Source organism: Salminus brasiliensis, chromosome 7 (assembly GCF_030463535.1).
Source record: "Salminus brasiliensis chromosome 7, fSalBra1.hap2, whole genome shotgun sequence".
Taxonomy (NCBI): Eukaryota; Metazoa; Chordata; class Actinopteri; order Characiformes; family Bryconidae; genus Salminus; species Salminus brasiliensis.
The window spans coordinates 40,167,559-40,194,400 of NC_132884.1; the positions used below are offsets into that span (position 1 = coordinate 40,167,559).

The window sequence follows — 26,842 nt, forward strand, 5'->3', positions numbered from 1 at the left end:
AAAAGCTTGTTAAGCGTTGAATGTGGTGTCCACACTATTATTATAATAATTATTATTATTACAATTATATTGTATTTTATACAGTAATATTAATATTTAAATAGTCAATTAAATAGTTTCCTGCAGTGTGTTTATCTATTTTGACTTCATTAATTCCTACAATCCATAATTTGGCCAGGGGTAGCCTTTTTCTTCCTATATGTGATCTAGTATAGTACAAATATTGCTTTAAAAAACTTAAATATATATAATACATGCATACATAATTTCTTCACATATTCGATCAGTTATATCAGCACCATTTTAGTAAAAGCCCACACAGATAGTACACATAACACAGCTCAGTGGAATAGGCAAGCCACACCTCATTCACACGAGACTCCAAAAGGAATTTCTTTGAGACTCCAACAGCCTTGAGCTGCCTTGTGTAAGTGTGTGTGTGTGTGTGTGTGTGCGTGTGTGCATGTGTGTGTGTCACGTTTTGCAAAACACAGACCAGCAGCAGGCTGCAAGAAACTTGTGTAACACCGGAGCAAACTCAGCAAACTTTGGCCAGTCCAGTGGGCAAGAGCGCTCAAGGGAACCTCCATGCAGGCAGCTAAAGGTAGGGCTTGGATTAATTTCAGTTTAATATTTAATGCTGATGAATTGACCACCCACCCCCCCACATGACTTCGGCTTCATGTACATGAGCCATTTGTAGAGAGAGCAGCGTTCAACATTCCTCCAGTGCTTTATTTAGCACTCAGCTTGTAGTGGAAAGTGAATGGTGTGCCTGTGACAGTGCCTGTGTCCAAACACTGAGCAAACACTGACCCTATAGTCCTGTTGGATAGCGGGACGTTAAACCAGTCTGTGCAGAGTAAACCTATATTAAGAGTCTAATACAGAAACTGCTGAGCGTCTTTATAGGCAACTGTTGAATAAGCTTTTGGACATATTTGGATTATGTAAAGTATCAGATTATAACTGCAATTCATATTTACACTAAACTGCTTTATTATATTCTTATATCCTCCTTCTGTTCATGTATTTAAACAGATATAAGAAGCTACTTTGCTCTTTACTTTGCTTTTCCCTGTACTTCTTTACTGCTGTAATACCTGTAATACCTAAAGTTATCTATCTATCTATCTATCTATCTATCTATTTGTCTGTCTGTCTGTCTGTCTGTCCGTCTGTCTATTTGTCTGTCAATCTATCTATCTATCTATCTATCTATCTATCTATCTATCTATCTATCTATCTATCTGTCCGTCTGTCTATCTGTCTATCTGTCTATTTGTCTGTCTATCTATCTATCTATCTATCTATCTATCCGTCCGTCCGTCCGTCCATCCGTCTGTCTGTCTATTTGTCTATCTATCTATCTATCTATCTATCTATCTATCTATCTATCTATCTATCTATCTATCTATCTATCTGTCTGTCTGTCTGTCTGTCTGTCTGTCTATCTATCTATCTATCTATCTATCTGTCCGTCTGTCTATCTGTCTATTTGTCTATCTATCTATCTATCTATCTATCTATCTATCTATCTATATATCTTTATGTCTATCTGTCCGTCTGTCTATCTGTCTGTCCGTCTGTCTATTTGTCTGTCAATCTATCTATCTATCTATCTATCTATCTATCTATCTATATATCTTTGTCTATCTGTCCGTCTGTCTATCTGTCTGTCCGTCTGTCTATTTGTCTGCCTATTTGTCTATCTATCTATCTATCTGTCAACTCAGCTCCTATATATATATATATATATATATATATATATATATATATATATATATATATATAAACAAATGGAGATACAAGGTTAAGTTCTGCCAGTGATGACATTTTAACATCTGATTCCTCTACAACTCTTCTCAAAGTATCTGACACTCCTCTGGAGTACATTGTTGAATACCTGCTAAAGGCCAAAGAAATAGCAGATAACAATGGCAGCATTCCTGAGGAGCTCCGTGGAAATCTTCAAAAGGCCTTGGACATTGCGAGGGGACTGGACACATACATAGAGCAAATGAGCAGCCCAGAGAGTGACCCCTTAGCTGAGTTATACAAGTGAGTACACTTCTCAGCACTGGTTTCCCACATAACAACAAACCCCACATGAGATTATAGATAACAAGGGTGTATTGAAGGACTGGCATGTAAGATGTTAAAGTGTATTCTTGGGTCATTAAGTCATTATTATTGCTGGCAATTACAAATGCATGGTATAATTTAATATCAGTATGAATATCAATATATTTAGTATCTAATTTGAGATTCAGTTCTCATTTATAGGTCATTGGATGGTAATTCGCATGGTAATTCTATTTGAAAAGTACATACTAAAGCTCTAATTAATACCACATGTTCATAAATGGACATATTAAAGATACTTTAATATAGTGAAAATTGCCTGAAAAGTTTTATTTTTGTTTTTTAGACCTTTTCATTAAAATGGTATCAAATAAAGTAAAAAAAGGACCTGAAGTTGTCAGCACTGAAAATAGATAATTCATTGCGTACATTAGAGGCATAATTACATAACTGTATTTTAATATTGAACCAAAATGAAAGTAAGAAACTTGGGCTTTTCGCGGTGTATTAAGTTCTTGTTCACAAAAATATAATTTATTGATCTTATAAAATGTATACAAAGTCGGTTTAAGGCTCTAATTATATATATATTTTTATCACCAATAGGAAAACTATTTCTCATGACTGGAATAAGGTGCATGAAGATGGAAAAACCATGTTTAGGCTTCCCAAGGAGTGCATTACTGGACATGTTGAAGGTATCAGTTCAGTTCAGAGACATATATTACCCATATAAAACATATGGGCAATGCTAGGCTGGGCGATATTGATCAAGTTCAATGTCAGATTATTTTCCAATCATACAGTGCATCCGGAAAGTATTCACAGTGCTTCACTTTTTCCACATTTTGTTAGGTTACAGCCTTATTCCAAATTGTATTAAATTAATCTCTTTCCTCAAAATTCTACACAAAATACCCCATTATGACCATGTGAAAAAAGTTTTCTTGAGAGTTCTGAAAATTTATTAAAATTAAAAAACAAAGAAATCATATTTACATAAGTATTCACAGCCTTTGCTTAATACTTTGTAGAACCACCCTTGGCAGCAACTACAGCCTCAAGTCTTTTTGAATATGATGCCACAAGCTTGGCACACCTCTCTTTAGGCAGTTTTGCCCATTCTTCTTTGCAGTACCTCTGAAGCTCCATCAGGTTGGATGGGAGACGTCTGTGCACAGCCATTTTCAGATCTCTCCAGAGATGTTCAATCGGATTCAAGTCTGGGCTCTGGCTGGGCCACTCCAGGACATTCACAGAGTGGTCCTGAAGCCACTCCTTTGAGATCTTGGCTGTGTGCTTCGGATCGTTGTCCTGCTGAAAAATGAACCGTCGCCCCAGTCTGAGGTCAAGAGCGCTATGGAGTAGGTTTTCATCCAGGATGTCTCTGTACATTGCTGCATTCATCTTTCCCTCTATCCTGACTAGTCTGGCAGTTCCTGCTGCTGAAAAACATCCCCATAGCATGATGCTGCCACCACCATGCTTGACTGTAGGGATGGTATTGGCCTCGTGATGAGCAGTGCCTGGTTTCCTCCAAACATGACGCCTGGCATTCACACCAAAGAGTTCAATCTTTGTCTCATCAGACCAGAGAATTTTGTTTCTCATGGTCTGAGAGTCCTTCAGGTGCCTTTTGGCAAATTCCAGACGGGCTGCCTTGTGCCTTTTACTAAGGAGTGGCTTTCGCTTGGCCACTCTGCCATACAGGCCTGATTGGTGGATTGCTGCAGAGATGGTTGTCCTTCTGCAAGGTTCTCCTCTCTCCACGGAGGAACGCTGGAGCTCTGACAGAGTGACCATTGGGTTCTTGGTCACCTCCCTGACCAAGGCCCTTCTCCCCCGATCGCTCAATTTAGATGGCCGGCCAGCTCTAGGAAGAGTCCTGGTGGTTCCAAACTTCTTCCATTTACGGATGATGGAGGCCACTGTGCTCATTGGGACCTTCAAAGCAGCAGAAATTTTTCTGTATCCTTCCCCAGATTTGTGCCTCGAGACTATTTTGTCTCGGAGGTCTACAGACAATTCCTTTGACTTCATGCTTGGTGTTTGCGCTCTGACATGCAGTCAACTGTGGGACCTTATATAGACAGGTGTGTGCCTTTCCAAATCATGTCCAATCAACTGGATTTACCACAGGGGGACTCCATTTAAGCTGTAGAAACATCTCAAGGATGATCAGTGGAAACAGGATGCACCTGAGCTCAATTTTGAGCTTCATGGCGAAGGCTGTGAATACTTACGTAAATGTGATTTCTTTGTTTTTTATTTTTAATAAATTTTCAGAACTCTCAAGAAAACTTTTTTCACATGGTCATAATGGGGTATTTTGTGTAGAATTTTGAGGAAAGAGATTAATTTAATACAATTTGGAATAAGGCTGTAACCTAACAAAATGTGGAAAAAGTGAAGCTCTGTGAATACTTTCCGGATGCACTGTATAATGTCTTAAACATCTAACAGGGTATGGTGACTGAACTCTTTTAAAATTAAAGCGAGAAAATTAAGTCATGGTCACAAGTTTGTTGGATGTGGGAATGAGATCCTAAATCGAGGGAACGGCAGTAAGGCCTAGGAATGAAATAAAAGCATGGTCATAACTTCATAAGGTCACGGGAACGAGATCCTAAGTCGTGGACATGACTTAGTAAGCCATGGGAGTGAGATAATTAAGATGTGGCCATGACTTATGTGTAGGAATGAGATCCTAAGTCATGGCCATGACTTAGTAAGTAAATTGTGGAAATGAGATCCTATGTTGTGGGAACAAGATCCTAAGTCGTCACCACAACTTCGTAAGTCGTGGCCATGACTTAGTAAGGCATGATAATGAAATAATTAAGTCATGGCCACGACATAGTTAGGTCTTAGGAACAAGATGCTAAGTCACAGGCGTGACTTATTAGGACAAGTTCTTGATCCCATGACTTACTAAGTCGTGGCCGTGACTTAGTTATCTAGTTTCCCTGCCGTTTTATTTATGTGGGATGTCACCAGTGAGCTCCAAAGGGGGCTCTTAGTAAATTACATACTGTGTACTGTATACTGTAAATCCTATATTCTACAAACTATAGATTTACTGTACACCATAAAAAAGTGCAAAATAGACTAGAATGTACCTAAACACAACCTTATTAGTGACCCCAGTATTTAATGTCCAGTGTATTGTGTGTATAATGCTCATTATCCATCAAAGATTGCTAAATATCAATTGCAATAAAGCAAAATCATGGTATACTGATACTGTGAATATATCGCCCAGACCTGCATTACACCAGCGACAGGTATTTTACACTTTTTGTATCGTTGTAGGGCAGTTTTTGAAAATGCTGGTTCACATGAGTAAGGCCAGAAAGGTCCTAGAGATCGGCATGTTCACAGGCTATGGAGCTCTCTCCATGGCTGAGGCTTTACCAGAGGATGGACAGCTCATTGCCTGCGAGATAGAGCCCTATCTGAAAGACTTTGTCCAGCCTGTATTCGACAAGTCGCCACATGGAAAGAAAATAACAGTAAAGGTTGGATCAGCTATGGAGTCGTTAAAGGTGAGTGAGGACAGGTTGGGTTTAGGAGGGGTTACATGAGACTCCACTTGCACCACTGTAGATACTTCACTTTCTGTACTTCTAACTTAAATTGAATTAAATGTCTATTAAATTCACGTTAATGTTCTCTACCTCTAATCCTCACTATAACCTCAACACAAAAACTAAACCCTGGTCCCTTAACCAAGTCAGAATCTGTTCACACCTGGCATTACACCTGGTTTTGTCTCTGGATGGTGTCTAGGTCTACTTCACTGTTCACTCAGACAATACCATCAGCTAGGATCCAAAAGACCCCTCTAAGCTCAGATTCTACTAAATACAGAAGTCAGTACAGAGACACAATACTCTATATACTCTACACTCTGCCTGAGTACTCTCAGAAGAGGAGGGTCTTCAGTCTGGGTTTGAATACAGCGAGCGTTGGACTCCCAGGGGAAGTTTGTTTCTCCACTTCGGTGCAGGACAGAGAAAAAAGTCTGGACGCTCGTCTTCCGTGGATTTAGAGGGATGGCGGGTCGAGTCGAGCCGTACTTGAAGCTGGAAGGGCTCTTGGTGCGGATCGGATTTTGACCATTGCCATCAAGTACAGAGGGGCTGGCTGGTCCAGTCTTGGCTTTGTAGGCCAGAGTCAGGGTTCTGAGTCTGATGCGGGCAGCAGCTACAGGAAGCCAGTGAAGAGAACGTTATGGAGCGCAATGGGAGACCAGTGACAAGAGATCAAGCACCTGGGTGACCTCTCTAGAGAGAATGACACAGTGTGACCTGATGAGATCGGATTTTACTTTCCTGTGTAAAAAGCCAAACCAACATGTCCCTTATTTCCCTTTTACTTCCTGTAAACAATTGTTTCTCATCAAAACCGTCCTACTCAGAGAGAATGGGAACAGTTTAGAGGAACAGTGGGGGTTCTTCTACAATGTGGAACAATTGATGGTTCTCACATTCCTGTAACGGCTCTATCAGACTCTTTAAACCTTAAGGAAACAGACTTTGTAATAGTGCTCTCACCTACTGGCCAGAGAGAGAATGAGGGAGAGAGAGGGAGCAAGAGGTAGAGCCAAGATCCACAGTAATTATTACTCGTATTAACGTTTTATGACGTTATTATTTATCAGCGAATTTCCACTTGCCTGGCGGAATCCGATCACAGAAAGCACAGTCCGTTTATACTTGTATTAAACGTAGGCGAGATCCATCTGTCTGAGTTGTGTGGTTTAAGTGATCTGATCACGCTCTGATTTCACTTTTCTGCTGAAAAGCCAGGAATCTGATCACACACTGTGGATTTCACTTTCCTGCTGAAAAGCCAGGGATCTGATCACACACTGTGGATTTCACTTTCCTGCTGAAAAGCCAGGAATCTGATCACACACTGCGGATTTCACTTTCCTGCTGAAAAGCCAGGAATCCGATCACACACTGTGGATTTCACTTTCCTGCTGAAAAGCCAGGAATCTGATCACACACTGTGGATTTCACTTTCCTGCTGAAAAGCCAGGAATCCGATCACACACTGTGGATTTTACTTTCCTGCTGAAAAGCCAGAAATCCGATCACACACTGTGGATTTCACTTTCCTGCTGAAAAGCCAGGAATCTGATCACACACTGTGGATTTCACTTTCCTGCTGAAAAGTCAGGAATTCAATCACACACTGTGGATTTCACTTTTCTGCTGAAAAGCCAGGAATCCGATCACATACTGTGGATTTCACTTTTCTGCTGAAAAGCCAGGAATCCGATCACATACTATGGATTTCACTTTCCTGCTGAAAAGCCAGGAATCCGATCACATACTGTGGATTTCACTTTCCTGCTGAAAAGCCAGGAATCCGATCACATACTGTGGATTTCACTTTCCTGCTGAAAAGCCAGGAATCCGATCACATACTGTGGATTTCACTTTCCTGCTGAAAAGCCAGGGATCCGATCACACACTGTGGATTTCACGTTCCCGCTGAAAAGCCAAAAATCCGATCACACACTGTGGATTTCACTTTCCTGCTGAAAAGCCAGGAATCCGATCACATACTGTGGATTTCACTTTCCTGCTGAAAAGCCAGGAATCCGATCACATACTGTGGATTTCACTTTCCTGCTGAAAAGCCAGAAATCCGATCACACACTGTGGATTTCACTTTCCCGCTGAAAAGCCAAAAATCCGATCACACACTGTGGATTTCACTTTCCTGCTGAAAAGCCAGGGATCCGATCACATACTGTGGATTTCACTTTCCTGGTGAAAAGCCAGGAATCCGATCACATACTGTGGATTTCACTTTCCTGCTGAAAAGCCAGGAATCCGATCACATACTGTGGATTTCACTTTCCTGCTGAAAAGCCAGGGATCCGATCACATACTGTGGATTTCACTTTCCTGCTGAAAAGCCAGAAATCCGATCACACACTGTGGATTTCACTTTCCCGCTGAAAAGCCAAAAATCCGATCACACACTGTGGATTTCACTTTCCTGCTGAAAAGCCAAAAATCCGATCACACACTGTGGATTTCACTTTCCTGCTGAAAAGCCAGGGATCCGATCACATACTGTGGATTTTACTTTCCTGCTGAAAAGCCAGAAATCCGATCACACACTGTGGATTTCACTTTCCTGCTGAAAAGCCAGGAATCCGATCACACACTGTGGATTTCACTTTCCTGCTGAAAAGCCAGAAATCCGATCACACACTGTGGATTTCACTTTCCCGCTGAAAAGCCAGGGATCCGATCACATACTGTGGATTTCACTTTCCCGCTGAAAAGCCAGGAATCTGATCACACACTGTGGATTTCACTTTCCTGCTGAAAAGCCAGGGATCCGATCACATACTGTGGATTTCACTTTCCTGCTGAAAAGCCAGAAATCCGATCACATACTGTGGATTTCACTTTCCCGCTGAAAAGCCAGGAATTCAATCACACACTGTGGATTTCACTTTCCTGCTGAAAAGCGTACTGTGATCGGATTCCTGGCTTTTCAGCAGGAAAGTGAAATCCGAGTGTGATCTGATCACCAAAACCGCTGTTAATGCCAGGTGTCTCTAGTGGGCTGAAGTGTACCATCCAATCGAAGTGAGACCCTAGATTCACTTTTCAACCTTCCTCTGTTGTTTGCAGGAGTTTGCCGGCGCAGGTGAGCAGTTTGATATGGTGTTCATTGACGCAGACAAAAGCAGCTACCTCAGCTACTACACATTCCTGCTGGACAACAACCTGCTACGCATGGACGGAGTGCTGTGTGTGGACAATGCCCTGTTTAAAGGGAAAGTTTACCTCAGTGACTCCATAGACCAGAACGGACTGAGTCTGAGAGAGTTCAACCAGTTTGTTGCCAGCGACCCACGAGTAGAGCAGGTCTGTGCTCACATGTCAGCGAGGTTTTGCAGGTCTCACAGAGCTGAATAATGACGGAAAGGTGGAAAGTGGCCGTCTGAAGATTAGCAGCTGGGACCTTTATTGTGTATCAGATGAATTCCAGCATGAAAATAACATAACATAAAAATGATATTGTGAAGGTGAAGTGTGGGCCTCTTTCGGACTGATCTTTGCTTAAATCTTGATAAAGGTGATGGTTCCACTGAGGGATGGCATCACGATTGTCCGAAGGGTTCCTTACTGCCCACAGGCTAACGCACAGGTAAGGTTTACCCACAGCTGTGTTTCTCCATCCAGTTTCAACAATTCGATGTTAAATGACCGTTGTGAATACTCATATGGAAATCTGACAATGGCAATGTCTAGCTTTTAAATACACTAAATGGACAAAAGTATTAGGACACCTGTCTGTTCACTGTTTCTTCTGAAAGCAAGAGTATTAAAAAGAGCTCATCCTGCTTTTGTTGGAGTAACTGTCTCTATACAAAATAAGGTCTTTTGAGAAAAAATGCAAAAATATATATATATATATATTGCCAGAATAGCTCATAACATGGTTGTCCTCTAACAAATCTTTGACCGGCAGACCATGGTGACCTATGATGACGTATTCCGGGGAGTGCAGGGGAAGTCGATCCTGGCTAGGCTTCGTTTGGATGGAAAGGTGGCCTATGTGACGGGAGCTGGCCAGGGAATCGGCCGAGCCTTTGCACACGCTCTGGGGGAGGCTGGAGCCAAAGTGGCCATTGTAGACATGGACAAAGCCAAAGCAGAGAGTGTGACTCAGGAGCTCTCTCTGAAAGGTCTGTGTTGCTTTCAGGCTTATAGAGAGCGGTGTTGGAGTAGGACAAGAGTCAAAACGGTACCAAACAGGACCAGAACTCAATACCCTGCTTTAGAGCAGTCTGTGAGTTCTGAAAATTCGCCTTTTTCGGGCCTATTTTGTGGCACAGCGCCCTGAACGTGTCCCTCCACCATGTATGGATCATATATTATAGTTTTAAGCGAAAACATTTTCTAAGAACTATCATAAAACAGTGCTTCAGGCCTCAGGCCTTGACATACAACATGTTGATGATGGTAAAATAGCAGCAAATCTGAAAAACAAAAGCTTTATTTGGGGACTATTTTGTGACACAACACCCTGTGTATGTATCCCTCCACCATGAACCACCATGGATTACAACAATATGTTCTAGGCCAAAATCTTCTCTAAGAACTACTGAGAAACAGTGTCTCAGGCCTCATGCAGTGCATTCCTAACCTTCCCATGTAAACATCATGTGATGTACGTTTTAGAGGCATTAGCACTTCCAGACATCTGGATACATCTGGAGGTTTCTCTAGACTGAAGCCTTGGATTATGCCAGAAATGGGATAAATTGGTGGAATTCCACTTTAAATGTAGCATCAAGGGTAATTTTCTGGTTCACTTCCAAGACTGTCCAGTAGATGGCGCTCTCCGACCAGAGTAGAGAGTAAGATCATGCTCTGGTTTCTTGGATCTTGATGTACTTTGTTTCTTCATTTACACAACATATACATAAAGGGTCACACATAAAGGTACGTTTTAAGGTTTTTAAAATAAGAAAATGCACAAAATCCATTTTCAAATGGTTTATTAAAATGTTATAAATTCCCAGATTCTTTATAAAAAGAATAATAAAAGTATTAGAAATGAGGCATAGTAATATTATATCTATTATATTATAAATATTCATATATACAGCAGTATACCTTCTTCCGATATGATAAATATAAATTTATATAATAATAATGTATTACACTTCTCTACAATTAAAACATTATTTATTTATTTTTCTTGTTTTTTACATGATTTATGTTTGTATTATTTTACGATTGCAATGACATTATATAATATACTCTAATGCACATATTTTTCCCACTCAGACTAAGTGTATGATGTGTAATAAGTGTAATATTATATGGTTATTATATAATTACATGTTCCCCATTTTATTCAACAGTATGTTAAATCTCCTGCCTCATTATAAAATAAGAACTATAGTGGTAATTATAACCATAATTAAGTTATTACAAATTACATTTATTTCATCTCTTCTCAAATGCAGGGATTTCTAGTATGGCGCTGGCTGCCGACATCAGCAAGCCGGAGGACGTTGAAAATATGATTGACAGCATTATCTCTAAGTGGGGTGCGGTTCACATTGCCTGCAACAATGCAGGCATCAACATGAACTCGGCAAGTGAAGACACCAGCCTCCATGAATGGGACCAAACCTTTAATGTTAATCTGAGAGGAACATTCATGTGTTGCCAGGTATTCCTCTCTACATACCTTCACTGCAGCTCCATTCATTACACCTCAGTCTGACCGACCCAACCTGCTTCTGAGCAACACATCAGTCAGTTGTAGAGATTATGTAACACAATGAGTTGTTTTCTAAACGATAAATCACGGGCATATATTTCTAATCACTCCCATACATCAACAAGAGCTTACAGGTGCATTTCTACGTCTTACGGTTGCACAATACACTGTTCATTATATTTTGTCCTGATATCGTCCTCTGAAGAGTTATGATATTGTTTTTGTGAGCATTCAGACCAGCCTCAGACTGCAGGTGAGTGTTAACAGTGTTTTGTGAGTCATTCAAGACATTCATATCAATCATCCATAAATAATTTAGCCCAAAATAATGCAGTCCAATCTTTAACGCCAGGTCAAAGTTCACCAGAGTGTTTAAATATGTTGTAAGTAGAGGTGGAATTATTCACAAGAATCAGCTAATCACAATTAATCACATTGTTTTATATAATCATGATTAATCACATTGTTTTATATAATCACAATTAATCACATTGTTTTATATAATCACAATTAATCACATTGTTTTATGTAATCACAATTAATCACATTGTTTAATAGAATCATAACTAATCACATTGTTTATATAATCACAATTAATCACATTGTTTTATATAGTCACAATTAATCACATTGTTTTATATAATCACAATTAATCACATTGTTTAATAGAATCATAATTAATCACATTGTTTAATATAATCACAATTAATCACATTGTTTAATAGAATCACAATTAATCACATTGTTATAGCTAGCTGCAATCACATTTTCTACAGTTAATCACAACGAATAACTATTTTGCACAGTTAGGCACAATTCATCACATTTTTACAGCTAATCACAATTAATCACATTGTTTTCTACAGTCAATCAAAAAGTAATCTCATTATTATCTACCAGTAATCACAATAAATCTAAATTCTACAGTTAATCACAATTAATCACACGGTTCTACAATTAATCACACAATGTTCTACTTATCCCAATAATGACATTTTCTTCATTTAATCACAATTAATCACCATATTTTCTACAGTTAATCACAATTAATCACATTTCCACAGCTAATCACAATTAACACTGCTATTTTCTAGTTATCACAATTAATCACATTTCTAAAGTTAATCACAATTAATCTCATTATTTTCTACAGTTAATCACAATTAATCACATTTCCACAGTTAATCACAATTAACATGGCTATTTTCTAGTTATCACAATTCATCACATTTCTACTGTTAATCACAATTAATCTCATTATTTTCTACAGTTAATCACAATTAATCACATTTCCACAGTTAATCACAATTAACATGGCTATTTTCTAGTTATCACAATTCATCACATTTCTACTGTTAATGACAATTAATCTCATTATTTTCTTCAGTTAATGACAATTAAGCACATTTTTACAGTTAATCACAATTAACCTCATTATTTTCTACAGTTAATCACAATTAACACGGCTATTGTCTAATTATCACAATTAATCCCATTTCCACAGTTAATCACAATTAACACTGCTGTTTTGTTTATCACAATTCATCACATTTCCACAGTTAATCACAATTAACACTGCTGTTTTGTTTATCACAATTCATCACATTTCCACAGTTAATCACAATTAACACTGCTGTTTTATTTATCACAATTCATCACATTTCCACAGTTAATCACAATTAATCTCATTATTTTCCACAGTTAATCCTAACTAACACTGCTATTTCCTAGTTCATCACAATTAATCACACAATTTTCCAGTTAATCACAATAAATGACATTGTCTTCAGTTAATCACAGTCCATCACAAATCATCACATTTGTCTTATCTGCTGGACAAAAAAGAATCCAAGTTTAGAGGAGTTATTTTCAATAACATGAAAGCTATGTGGTGTTATGTTTAGTAGTGGGTTCATTTTATTAAGTAGTGATATTATTAATCACATTAATGGGGTTGACTCTAATAGCACCTGACCTTGGTGTCATATTAGGGTTCCTGCTGCCTCGTCACAGTACGAACCGTTCTGTGTAGACAGACCTGTGGTCCACGATACAGTAGCCTAGCTATATCGCTTCACAACCAATCAGACCGCATGGCCAGAGCTAAGTGTTGTACACTGAAGGATAGCAGGCGATGCTGTGTATTGTTCCTCTCCTATTTGCAGGGATTCTTGCCATCCTGACGCACAGCAATAGAAACGCATTATGGTGTTTTGTCCATATCACTCAGCCCTAATCTCAGAGAAGGGGGGTTGAGTGAGGAGTTTAGTTGGTAGAACTAAGACAAATTCTAATCACTCCCATACATCAGCAGGAACTTTTGGACGTGTAGGAAATGGATCAGGTGTTTTGGAGCAGGGAATAGAGGAGTGTGAAAATCATTTGCCATGCCATTAGATAATCCACAGCAAGGTGCTTTACACAAAACCCAAAGCCAATGGAGATGTCTTACTGGCTTTTAAATGAACGCTGACGTTTCTGACACTTTCTGCCTCTTTCTCGCTCTTGTTGAGGGTGTGTTCTTCCTTTTCCCAGCCAGCGTTTGCTGCGCTCTGATTAGTAAAGGTGTCGATACTGTGGCGTGCCTCTGAAAGCGCATTTGTCTCTTTTCTCCCTTAAATTACTGCCTCAGGCAGCCGGGCGTGTCATGCTGAAGCAAGGCTACGGCAAGATAATCAACACCGCCTCCATGGCCAGTTTAATAGGTGAGTGATGAAATTCTGCTGCTGTTCCTTCAGATATTACTCGCTCTGAATTTAATACTGTTTTCGAATGTCTAAGGGTGGGATTGGAGGGGGGGGGGCACAGAGTTTTGCTAAGTAACACTGGGAGAGAAAGAAAAGTGGAGGAAGAGGCCTCACAGAGGATGTGTGTGTGAGTGTGTGTGTGGGTATGAGTGTGTGTTAGATCTATTTGGCAACTGATTTGGTGTCTCAGCTATCAGTCTTGTTAAGCCCAATGGGTGGGTTCACCTTCTGGTCTGTTTGTAGCCCTCTTAACTGCTCCTCTACCCTTTAACACTATTTTGACAAAAGTATTGGGACACCTGCTCACTGCTCATTGTTTCTTCCCAAATCAAGGGTATTAAACAGAGTTTCTCCTGCATCTGTTGGAGTAATTGTCTCTACTGTCCATGAAAGAAGGCTTTCTACTAGATTTTGGAGAGTTTGGAGCATTGCTGTGAGGATTTGATTTCATTAAGTGACAGCAGCGTTTGTGAAGTCAGGATGTTGGATGATGATCACCACACCACCTCATCATTCCCAACTCATCCCAACTCATCTCAAAAGTATTGGATGGAGAACACCAACTATCATTCCAGAGAACACAGTTCTTCCACTGAAGAATGCTGGGGGGCTTTATACCCCTCTAGCCCACACCTGGCATTATTAGGCAGCATGGTTCCAATAGGTTCATGTTTACCTGTGGCAGAGAGTCCTATTCTATTGTATACAGTGACTAGACATGTAGATAGAGACTGTGAATAGCTAATTGAGTAGAAAATAAACTGATCTCTAAAAGGCATAACTTTAAAGATTAAATGGGATTCAAAAGGAAAGGAGAACCATGCAAATGTTTAAGGACTACAAGAGATTTGAGCTATCAGATACTTTTACCAAGGTCTCAGCCCTGAATTGGCTAAATTAGGGCTTTGACTTGCTGTATAAATACTCTGACTCCTCAAACCTCGTCCCAACAATCAGCAGCCATGAGCTCCTCTAAGCAGCTGCCAAGCTCTGTGAGCATTAACATAGCTGATGCCCACAAAGAAGGAGAAGACTATGATAAGATAGCAGAGTGTTTTCAGGAGTTTTTTAGCCGACTGTAATGTAATTAAGAAATGGCAGTTCACAGGAATGGGGAATGGGAGGTCTGGAAGACCAGGAAAACTGTCCAAGGAAGGATGTCTAACTGCTAAGAGGGCAAATTTCACTGTAAAAGACCTTCAGTAGGATTTAGCACCTTGTGGAGTGCTGGTGCACTGTTCTACTGTGCAGCAACACCAGCAAAAATAACTTCCCTATTAATACACCTGCAAAAATAACGACCTGTCCTACAGCCCCATCCTTGATATTTGGAATTGTTGATATGTTGAAAGTCCAATAAAGTACAAATAGAATTTTACAGCATATTAATATTGTTTCCTATAATATATACATATATATATATATTAAACCATACAGAAGTGTGCATATGTAGTAATTTGGTACATTAAATGTCCAAATGTTTATGGACACCCCTTCTAATGAATGCATTTAGCTTCTTTAAGGTGCACCCATTGCTGACACAGATGTGAAAATGCACACCCACAGAGCTCGTCTAGTCCCTGTAGAAAAGTACTGCCAATAGAATAGGACTCTCTGGAGCAGATAAACACTGATGACCCTATTAGCACCATGCTGCCTCCTAATGCCAGGCGTGGGCTAGTAGAGGGGTATAAAGCCCCCCAGCATTGAGCTGTGGAGCAGTGGAAGAAGAACTGTGTTCTCTGGAATGATGGGTGGTGGAGCTCCATCCAGTACTTTTGGGATGAGTTGAGGAGTTGACAATGAGGTGGGGTTGGTGACCTTACTAATGCTCTTGTCGCTGAATGCAATCAAATCCTCATAGCAATGCTCCTTCAAAATCTAGTAGAAATCTTTCTTGCCTGGACAGTAGAGACAGTTACTTCAATAAAAGCAGGATCAGCTCTTGTTAATACTCTTGATTTTGGAAGAAACAGTGAATGAACAGGTGTCCAAATACTTTTGAAGCATTTAACCTTATGTTCTTTTGGTCTGAAGAGCTGCTTTAGCCTGAATAATCTCACTAATATGGTCACAAAAAATGCAAACTGACAAGGAAAACCAGCTCAATTGTGCTAAAAGCAAAACTTTTGATGGGCAGTGCTTATCCAGCTGAAGACATACGCAGTGGAAATGCACTCAAGTGGACAGCAAGCGAACCTCAAACCCCTAAAATTTATACCACCGTTTATTCTGCTTTATTTTTACCCATCAAGCTGTCTAATTTTCTTTTACAGGGCCGTATACGACCACTACCCTAAATTCATTGACCCTTTTATTATTTGTACAGCTACAGAGCCCATCCTTCTTATTGCCCCTCGTAGGACCATTTTTGCATCATAATAAATATGTAGACGCTGTTAGAGTGTTACAGGGCTGTAAACTGCAACCTGTGGTTTAGCTAGCGTAAAGGGACTTCCTGGCGAATCTCGCTGGTCCGGTGCCAGAGGCTCGGCCTTTAATGGCGGAAAGATGGATTCTTTTTGTGCAGCATTGTAAAGAAAAAAAAAAAGGGAGGGAAAAAAGCAGGGTAGTTTGTGACACCGTGTAACAATTCCTCCAACAGGTCCCATGCGGTGCAACAGCGGCACTCCATCAACAGTGTAGTCAAGTAGCCAATAAACTTGTGTACCATATGGACACTAGTCCCAACTGTGGGGCAATCTGTAGAACAGGAGCATGCTGCTACATGGAGAGCAACGCAGGGAGAGAGAGAGAGAGAGGACAAAAGTGATCAATTACTCACATTACATGCAGTCCTTCAGGAATTTGCTTTATTGGCCTGGACATCTGTTATAATATTGTCATAATGTGTAATCAGATGGGGCCTGTTGTAGCCAAGTTAGGGAAGAAAATACAGCTATGAAAGTCCAATTAAAATGCACAGTGACAGCGGCTCTGTCCATCTGGTGAACTGAACACTTTTGTTTCTCCCCCCTCTTTGTTTTCCCCCTCCTGCTGCCGGTCTCTGGAGGATGAAAGTATGTGACCTGGTTGCACAGCGAGATGAAGCTCTCTTTCGGTAGAAATTCAAATAGGCTATACCATTGCAGCACTGTCTGGGTGAGGTTATGGACCAAATATCATCTGTCCTAACCTTCGAGGAGAAGGGACGGGAAGGGACGATAAGTCAAGTCAAGTCAGATTTATTTGTATAGCTTTTTACAACTGTTGTCGTCACAAAGCAGCTTTACATAATTAGTAATTAGTAATTAATAAAAGACAGAGACAAAAAGAAGAAATAAAAAGAAGAAATAACATTAGAAGACATGAAGGATCAAAGACCCCCAGTGAGCCCCAACGGCGACAGTGGCAAGGAGAACCTCCCTCAGAGCTGGAGGAAGAAACCTTGGGAGGAACCAAGACTCACAAGGGGGACCCGACCCGTCCTCCTCTGATCAGAACTATTTAAACATTTATAATATTGATACAATATTGATCAAAATGATCAAACCAGATACAGCAGATATTTAATAGTGATTTAATAGTGATATTATTAATAGAGTCCATTTAGGTTTGAACATGGTCATTATGGACATCATGGACAGGCAGCAGTGGTAGGAGGGTGTGCCGCTGTAAGGCCAGATGTTACACACTTGCAACAAAAAGGTTCTCCATGGCCGTCAGTCAGAAGCGAACAAAGAAAAGGCAACGGAGAAATCATCCTGACCTCCAGAACCTGCTGAAATTTGCAGATGGCGGATGGAAGCCTGATAGCGAGCTTGTTTTCCTGCGATGAAAAGGCAGGGCTAAATTGCTGGATGGCTGTTTAAAAAAAAGGGGCTTAAGCTGTGTCTCGATGTGTCTCGTCTCGCGCCCTCTTCGCCTCCTTGGAAGGATCTAGGCCTACTGCTCTTCAAGAGCATCCTCAAGGCGGATTTACACTGGGCATTAAAGGCCGCACGGCAAGGATTAGTACGTGTTGGCTTTTCTGAGCGCAGATAAGAGGGAGAGGGATTTGGCCTGTTCGACTGTTTTTAAGGATAGCTAATGTTAACACACAGGAGAGCATCCACTGGCAGATGGGTGGCACCCTGTTCGGGCCCCTCATTTAATGCTGCCTTCATAGGCCGAACGGATGGTCCTTCTGTCCTGCTGTAAAGCAGGGCCGGGTAGCGGGGGGCCCTGAGGAGTCCAGCACAGTTTGCTGATTGCTCTGCTCTGACAGCCCTACTAAACTAAACCGGGCAGTTAACAGGAGAGCTGGATCAAGTGTGCTCAAGCAGGAAAAGCAAAAAAACTAAACTGTGCAGGAATCGGGCCCTCCAGGCCCGGAATTGCCCACCTCTGTGGCAAAGTCAAGTCATTTGTCGTCAGGAACATGGGAAGCCAGTTAGTGAGTTCATTTGATGTCTTCCAAAATAGAAATTACAGATGAAGGCAAAGGTCTAAGGCAGAGATGGGCAGTTCTGGTCCTGGAGGTCCAGAATTGCCAGTTCCAGTTGTAGGGCCGTGGCACTGTGTGTGAGGGTGGGAGGACCTTCACACAGTGCCAATACCGCAATACCTCAAGATTCATGCAGCTTGTTAATGTTAATGATCATTATAATGATATTAAGACATTTGCAAATTTATCAAATATTAATAAACAACTTTATTAACCTATATGACCAAATAACCTCCTTTCAGTACAACCTATCTGAGTCTCAAAAGTCAAATAAATAAATTTTACTAATAAAAATATAATAAATAATAAATTTACCACCATTTTTAGAATGAAAATTTAAACAAAAATGTTGTGTAACAGGGTGGTAAATAAAAAAAAATTAACAAACATTTTAAATTTTTAAAAAAATATATAATTAAGTAAATTCCAATAAAAATCAATTATTTGGACACTTCAGTCCTCCCGGTGTGTGAGATTGATTTGATAATTGATCACTTCTTTTGATTTGACTATTTAATTACTTTTGGACCTTTCAGAATATTTGGTCCACTTGGTTCCACTTAGACAAAACCATAAAGAGATTGAGATTTATTCATTTTTTTTATTTATCTAGAACTGATTTGTTTGTTTACAGTGGTGTTTAGGCGTTTTCTCCATGTGCTGCTCTTGTCTCAACAGTCTCCTCTCGTTCTCTGGAAAGCAGTTTTGCTGTAGATGCAGATAGATAAAGACCAGGGGTGCGACCAGAAACATTTAATACTGCTACTGCTCCTGTCGTCCCCCACCTTTCCTACCCAAGGAAGAAGGAAGCAGGAGGAATGGGGAGAGAGAGTGAGCAGTAACTGAGGAAATGGGACAGCTGATCCCTTTCAACCCCCTTTTCCCTGTTGACTACTGATGAACTGAGCCTATCACAACGTTCTCGCTCAGCACACCCCTAATACTCCCGAGCCAATCAGAGTTACCGCACAGAGCCAGCACATATACAACAGTCGCGTATGTCTGAACTGTGTTAATTGTGAATGTTTAAACACCTGCTCATTGCAGAGACACAGTGAACCGGGGAATCGGACTGTACTTCTTGCAGATGTTCTGATGGCAGGTAGTCTCTGGACTATCTTTAAACAACTTGCTGGGTTGCATGTTTTCATGTATCCTCCGCTGGAAGCCTCTTCGGTGGGTACTGTAAGCTCCTTCTTAGGCTCCTCTGGTATTTGGACAGGTGGCAATATCAGTGTCCAGGTCACTGAGGATAGGAGGAGGATCAGAGGAGGATCGGTAGGAAAAAGCAGTGACTTTTAGGGTTTCGGGATTCAGTCCAGATGTGGCAGTGAGAGGGCGGGACTTAAATAGACTGTTTAAAGATGCAGAAATCAATGCAGAATTGACCAGACAGTTTACACAGTTTAGAAATCCCAGCTGGACGCATTTTTGTAGGTCCCAGAATAAGAGAACGTATGGTCACTCAAGTCCTAATCAGTGGCCTAATCAGCCAAGGCCTAATCAGTGACTTCTAGTACGTGAAATAAAGAATTACCGCCCATTTAGCACTTAACCCGTCCTCCTTTCCTCAGTTATAATGAAGGGCTAAAGGTCTCAGTACAAATGGGACATTCAGTTTACAAAGTTTCCACTTGTAATTACGGCACATGAGGGACTCGTGTGAAACTTTTAGGCCTGGAACTTGTATTTGCGATCGTTCGGACAGCACGTGAAGGCAGCATAAAACAAACGAGGTCCAGAGAGCTTGAGTCCGTCTCCACATGGCCTAGCCGCTGCCTGCGCACAGCTGTGCCATATTTATCATCCCGCTCCCAACCCCAGCAATTTGGCAGTGAGATCACCGGGTGACGGGGTTAACTACTAAAGTTGTATGTAACTTGGAGCCTCCCTCATGATGATTAATCGGGCGGCGGAGAGCGAGCCCCCTCTTCTCGCCGTTGCATGCGGCGTTGAGCATCTGCGACGGTCAAGGCAAACAAATGGCATGTTGCCTTTGTTCCTGAAGACGGTGCACAACGAAACGTCCAGAGTAATTAATTTTACATCGCCTCATCCGCGGGGTCCCGAAAGCTAATGAAAGTGTTTTCGAGTAGCACCGGAGTTCAGGCCCACGCGCTGAGTTATGAGGGGGAATGAAGTAATTGGGCCCAAAATGGATCATATGTTCAAGCCCTGAATCGATTTTAATGTGTTTCACGATTAAGAAAATAATAGCTTTCATAAAGACAGTAGTTCAGCGGAGAAACCGTGCGGTTTTACATGAGCGGAAATAAAAAAAAGATACTTTTTAGGCATGGACAAAAGTATTGGGACGCCTGCTCATTCATTCTTTGTTCTCAAATCAAGGGTGTTAAAAAGAGCTGATCCTGCTTTTGTTGGAGTAACTGTCTCTACTGTCCAGAGAAGAAGACTTTCCACTAGATTTTGGAGGAGGAGCATTGCTGTGAGGATCTGATTGCATTCAGCAAGAAAAAGCATTAGTAAGGTCAGGATGTTGGATGATGATGATCACCACTCCATCTCATCACCACCCAATTCCCCAAATCAAAAGTATTGTATGGAAATAAATATTGGACATTTACATCTAAAAAAAAAACACATATTTGAGCCTTTAAAAGATTCCTCATGCAAACATTATCTGGACAAAAGTATTGGGACACTTGCTCATTCAAGTCAAGGCTATTCAAAAACGTGTCTCCTGCTTTTGTTGGAGTAATTGTCTCTACTGTCCAATGAAGAAAGAGGCTTTCTACTAGATTGTGGAGGAGCATTTCTGTAAGGATTTGATTGCATTCAGCAAACAAAACCATTTGTAAGGTCAGGATGTTGAATGGTGATCACCGCCCCACCGCATGTGTACCCCTGGCATTAGGCAGCATGGTGCCTATAGGTTCATGTTTATCTGCCCCAGAGAGTCCTATTCTATTGGCAGTACTTCTTCTCTACAGGGACTAGACTGGCTGTGTGTGTGTGTGTGTGTCTGCATCAGCAGTTGGTGCAACTTAAACTATCTGAATGCCTTCATTAGAAGGGGTGTCCACAAACATTTGGACATGTAGTGTAATATCACACATCTCAACATACAGTACCTTCTTTCTTCCCAACAGTACCTCACCCCCAAAAGCAGCTGGCCTACAACACCTCCAAAGCCGGAGTGGTGAAGCTCACCCAGACGTTGGGCACGGAGTGGATTGACCGCGGGGTTCGAGTCAACTGCATCTCGCCGTAAGTGACGGAAAGAACCACATATAATCAAGATGCATGTCACACTGAATATGCTATCATCTGAAGCGCCGGGGACCACCAGAGTATGTCGTCAACGTCTCCCCCCGTATAATTAGTTCAACTTTCCCTACATTCAAGCAGCCTCATATTTCCTGGCGGTGTCCTCCACTATATGTAAATGCATAGGAATTCATGGATCTGTGCCATTGTCTCTCACACATAACAAGAAAAAGGCCCTCTTTGTATTTATGTATTGTTAAAATGAAGCTAAAAAAATCAAGCAGATTCGGAATCGGCGCCAAAACTTAATTTGTTGTGACAAGGCCAAAGAAAATAAATGTATTATTTTCCGCAGAGACGTACGACTGAGAATGGAAGACTAATTTACGCGTGAAACGGCGCAGGCCTGCCTAATTGGATGACGTCTAGAGGGATGAATCAACCAAACAGTTTCTTTAATTGTCATATTCAATTAGGGATTCAAATTAGCCTCCTCAGCACAAATGTCAGCACAACAATGGCGGTGTTGTTTGTATCTATTTGTCAGCGCTGCTCTTCTGAGGAAAGAGAAGAAAAGGCTGAGAGGAAATGTGCGCCTGCCGCTTGAAGCAGAGCATCCCTGAGCCCCCGTGACTCCCACAGCAAATCCGCTACACACACACTCACACACAAGCATGCAGACTATCTCCTGGTTTTTATTTATCGCAAGCTTGTTTGCTAATTTTAATTTGCAAGGAAGCAATCCCCCCCGCCACCCCCATCCCCCACCATCATGCACGGGGTGGTAAAGGAAGGGGGGGGGGGGGTTGTCTCTCAATAGGCCTCTGATTCCTGTGAAGTGACAGTGGGTAAATATGCATAAAAGGGACTGGGAGGGGGGGACACAATTAGCACGAGTGAGGTTGACTGCCGCCTGATTTCATTGGCAACTTTAGCTGCCACGGTGATAAGCTGCATTATCTAGAAAATTGGCTGAGGGAAAACAGCAAGCCCTCTGATTGCCAGGAAGGGTTCCCAGATAAAGCGCTGCCGAAGAGAAATATAATTGAGGTTGAAATGTGTTAACCAAAGTGTCACACACCGCTTCGGAAGCAGTCATTTACCTCTATGGTTCGGTATCAAGGGAAGAAGGAGCGGATTTTCCGGCTGGTTCTAAATGGAAGCGATGACTGATGGCCTCTATATGCCGCCGTGTTGATCATACAAACATCGTTTCCATTAGAGGCATCATGTAGAAATCCATTTGTCCCAGTTTAGAGTGAATTGCTTTTATTTATGTGAAAAAGAAACATGAATTTAACAGTTTAGTTCATACCGGATATCAGAGTAGAACATCCCGGAAACTGCTTAAAATTAAAGTCATTTCTTTAAGACCTAGTTTGAAGTGTTTTAATGTAATTCACACTCAGAAGATGCTTCACAGGGTTATTTGAGCAATGCCATAAAAGAACCACTATCGATCGAACAAAAAAAACTTTCCTTTGAATGAAGGTTCAGACCCTTCAGACCCTTTAGAAATTATCATCTCCACTATGCAACCAAATGTGGTTCTTTTATGGCCGTCTTTCATCCGGATCCAGGATCCAAAAACTTTTCACTTGATGAAAAAGGTTCCTTAACAATCTAAAGGTTCCTCACACTCAATCTCTATTAAAAATATGCTTCTTTATGGCAGCAAACGTGGCTCTTCTATGGCATCGCCAAGAAACCATATGAAGCACCTTGATTTTAAGGAGTGAAGTTGAGAAATGGTACATTATCCAGAGTCTTACTGACTCAAATTGCCTTACAATGTTGGTGAGTAGAACCAAAACGTATGATATTTACAGTGCAGAAATAGCCCTTTTATGTATTACCCAAAACCACCAGTGAACCTCAGGTCTCTTCTGAGTTTTCTATGTATTGTTAAGGATGGTACAATAGTGGGAAGCCTGAAAAATGTCTTTCTTAGGGGACTATTTTGCCTCGTAACACCTGCATGTATGTGTTCACCATAACTGTATAGCTATTCTGCAAAAATCTTCTCAAGAATGAACCTTAAGAAAAAGAATTCTAAATATTATTAATTATTTAAATATTAATTAATTAATTAATTAATTAATTATTTAAATATTAAAATTTTGGTGGTTCAGTCGACTAAGGTACTGCCACTATGATCCAATGATCCCTGGTTTGAACCCCGGGTCATGCTGCTTGTCATCAGCAGCCAGAGTCAGAAAGAGCACAACTGGCCTTGCTCTCTTAGGGGTGGGCTGCTGGTCCTTCCTCCCCATGGAGGGCCTTGCTCTAGGGCCCAACAGTGGCAGCTTGCCGAGCCCGAGTATCGAACCCACAACCCTGTCATCAATAGCTCGGAGCTCTAACTGCCCCTACAGTGACAGTTGGAAAAGAGAGGCGGTGGCTGGCTTCACATGTGACGGAGGAGACATGTACTACATTTACATTACATTTACGGTATTTAGCTGACGCTCTTATCCAGAGCGACTTACAAGGTTACTCATATTACACAGGTGGGTCAGTGTAGTGTTAGGAATCTTGCCCAAGGACTCCTATTGGTGTAGCGCAGCATAGTCACCCAGACTGGGAATCGAACCCCAGCCTCCCACATGGTGTGGGAGTTCAGGTAGTGGTGTTATCTGTTGCACCACACCAACCACATGTACTAGTCTTGACCCTCGTAGTGTTTGGGGTTTGCAAGAACGGGGATTGGTTAATTGGCCTTACAAATTGGGTAGAAAATTATACAATTTGAAATAAATTATATACATATATATATATATATTCTTATATATAACCTTAGGACACCCTCGCCCTGGTTTTAGCCTGTAAAAGCTTAGGTCTGACAAGTTTGGTCCACTGGGTTTGCTAAAATGATTGAGTTTAAATAATTAAACCACTACTTGTCTAATTTGATTGTTAATTTATTATCTAATTTAATTTAATTAAAAGTGGAAATTCTCTTTTCTTCATTTTAAAGATTTTCTTAAAAGAATATTTAAAGTTTTTTGTTTGTTTTGAATTAAGGTTGACTGGGCCTCATTCACCAATATCATCCTAAGAATGGTCTTAAATGTGTTCTTGAGGAAAGTCCTAACAGAAAGTCTAGGTCAGATTCATGAGGTGTTTTTAAAGAGATCTGCTCTTATAATAATGGATCCCACTGTCCCCCTGAAAACATCCCAAATGAGAAAACACTGGTGGATGTCAGAATCTTTGTGAGAACTGCTTAAGTAGAATTACTGAGGAATTTCTTCTTAAGAAAGGTTGGTGAATCCAGCCTTGGTCTCTATGACTTGACAGTAAAACTTCTCACACCACTTGGGTAGGAAAGTCCCTGTTCACATACTGAACCTATTATTGCACTACACTGGCCTGTCAATGGCAATTCCCCACTGGAAATCCCTGCGGGCCCCAGAGTGGCAGGCAAGGAGATGGCATTAGAGCACTTGTGGCTTGTACCTTGATTGCCATCAAACAGAAATTTTCTTCCAGCAAACCGAGCAACCGCAGAGACCACCGTGCCTAAACGACATTTACTATCATCACTTAGATCCTTTTTGTCCAGCACTGCTGCTGAACGCCACCATTCGGCTTGATTCAATTCTGTAAATGGTGCAGGACCCGGAGCCCCTTGGGGAACTAGGGAACTAAAGACGACTACAATCAAAACTAGGACACCTGAAGTGGAATCGCACTCGGGGGCCGACGGTGCCTCCCGTGTGCAGCCTTAACCACAGTATCTGGTCGTTAAATGACAAAACGTCCCACTTAAAACATGACCGCTGCCCTGTTCCTCACAGCACTGCATCGTCTGAAGGGTAATTGGTCTTGTTTTGTGTCTCGGTGACTGAGGCCAGTGACTCAGAGACAGCGCTGTCACTCCTTGCCTGTGATGTCTGATGCGTGTGGTTGTTTTTCTTCTCTCTCTTCTCTCTCTCTCTCTCTCTGCCTCTCTCTCTCTTGCTCTCTCTCTTTCAGGGGGATAGTTGACACCCCTCTCATCCATTCAGAGAGTCTGGAGCCCCTGCTTCAGCGCTGGCTGTCAGACATCCCAGCCGGACGGCTGGCTCAAGTGACAGACCTGCAAGCGGCGGTGGTCTACTTGGCATCTGAAGCCTCCGACTACATGACAGGGCATAACTTAGTCATAGAGGGTGGGCAAAGTCTTTGGTAGAGAAACTTTGGCTTGCGCTGCCTGAGATCAGGAAAGGAAAAACAGGGCTTTGTCTTTCTCCACAGAGCAACTCAGAGAGGTTTCCTTTGTATTTATAGCTTGATGACATTCAGTGCTGGGCAGTGCTGGACTACACTCTTAATACATACACTGACCGGCTTCTTCATTAAAACCAGCGTCTTGCTTCTTCACGTCCCATATATCCCACTGTGTACGTCTATAATTCCACACTGTAGTTCTCCATTGGTTTCACCCATGGACAAAAGTAATGGGACACCTGCTCATTCATTGTTTTTTTCTGAAATAAGAGTATTAAAAAGGAAAAAAGGCTTTCTACTGGATGTTGGAGGAACATTGCTGTGAGGATTTGATTGCATTCAGCGACAAGAGTGTTAGTGAGGTCAGGACGTTGGATGATCACCACCCCACCTCATCCCACATTCCTCAATTCATCCCACTCAAAAGTACTGGATGGAACTCCACCGTCCATCAGTCCATAGAACACTGCTCCACAGCTCAATGCAGCTGGGGGGCTTTATACCCCTCCTCTAGGCCACCACCTGGCATTATTAGGCAGCATGGTGCCAATAGGTTCATGTTTATCTGCTCCACATGGGCCTATTCTATTGCAGGTACTTCTCTACAGGGACTAGATAAGCTGTGTGCACATGTGTTAAGCAATGGGTGCAACTTAAAGGTGCTGAATGCATTCATTAGAAGGGGTGTCCGCAAACATTTGGACATAGTATTCCTATGCTATATGTAATGCTGATTCAGATGGATATAGTTCCAATTTCACAGACAAGATAGAGCGGCAATCAATTGACAACTGAACGAATAGAAACACGTTTACATGAGAGATCCAGCTTTTTAAATAAACTAAATGACTCATTGATAATCTGCCCC

At 41.3% G+C, this 26,842-nt stretch overlaps 1 protein-coding gene across 1 annotated transcript; it reads left to right on the forward strand.

Moving 5' to 3' along the window:
- The first annotated feature begins 515 nt into the window (after window positions 1-515).
- On the forward strand, window positions 516-26,165 carry LOC140559656 (uncharacterized). Its single transcript, XM_072683211.1, has 11 exons — window positions 516-604; window positions 1,872-2,061; window positions 2,692-2,783; window positions 5,398-5,630; window positions 8,751-8,987; window positions 9,199-9,270; window positions 9,595-9,811; window positions 11,102-11,310; window positions 13,994-14,066; window positions 21,645-21,762; window positions 25,741-26,165. The coding sequence occupies exons 1-11, from the start codon at window positions 589-591 to the stop codon at window positions 25,934-25,936; spliced, it is 1,653 nt and encodes a 550-aa protein (XP_072539312.1). The 5' UTR covers window positions 516-588; the 3' UTR covers window positions 25,937-26,165.
- The last annotated feature ends 677 nt before the right edge of the window (window positions 26,166-26,842 follow it).

Excerpts from the sequence above, each read along its gene's own strand:
- LOC140559656 (XM_072683211.1), top strand. Across the intron at positions 2,062-2,691 it reads CCCTTAGCTGAGTTATACAA|GAAAACTATTTCTCATGACT; the intron begins GTGAGTACACTT and ends TATCACCAATAG. Across the intron at positions 21,763-25,740 it reads CGAGTCAACTGCATCTCGCC|GGGGATAGTTGACACCCCTC; the intron begins GTAAGTGACGGA and ends TCTCTCTTTCAG.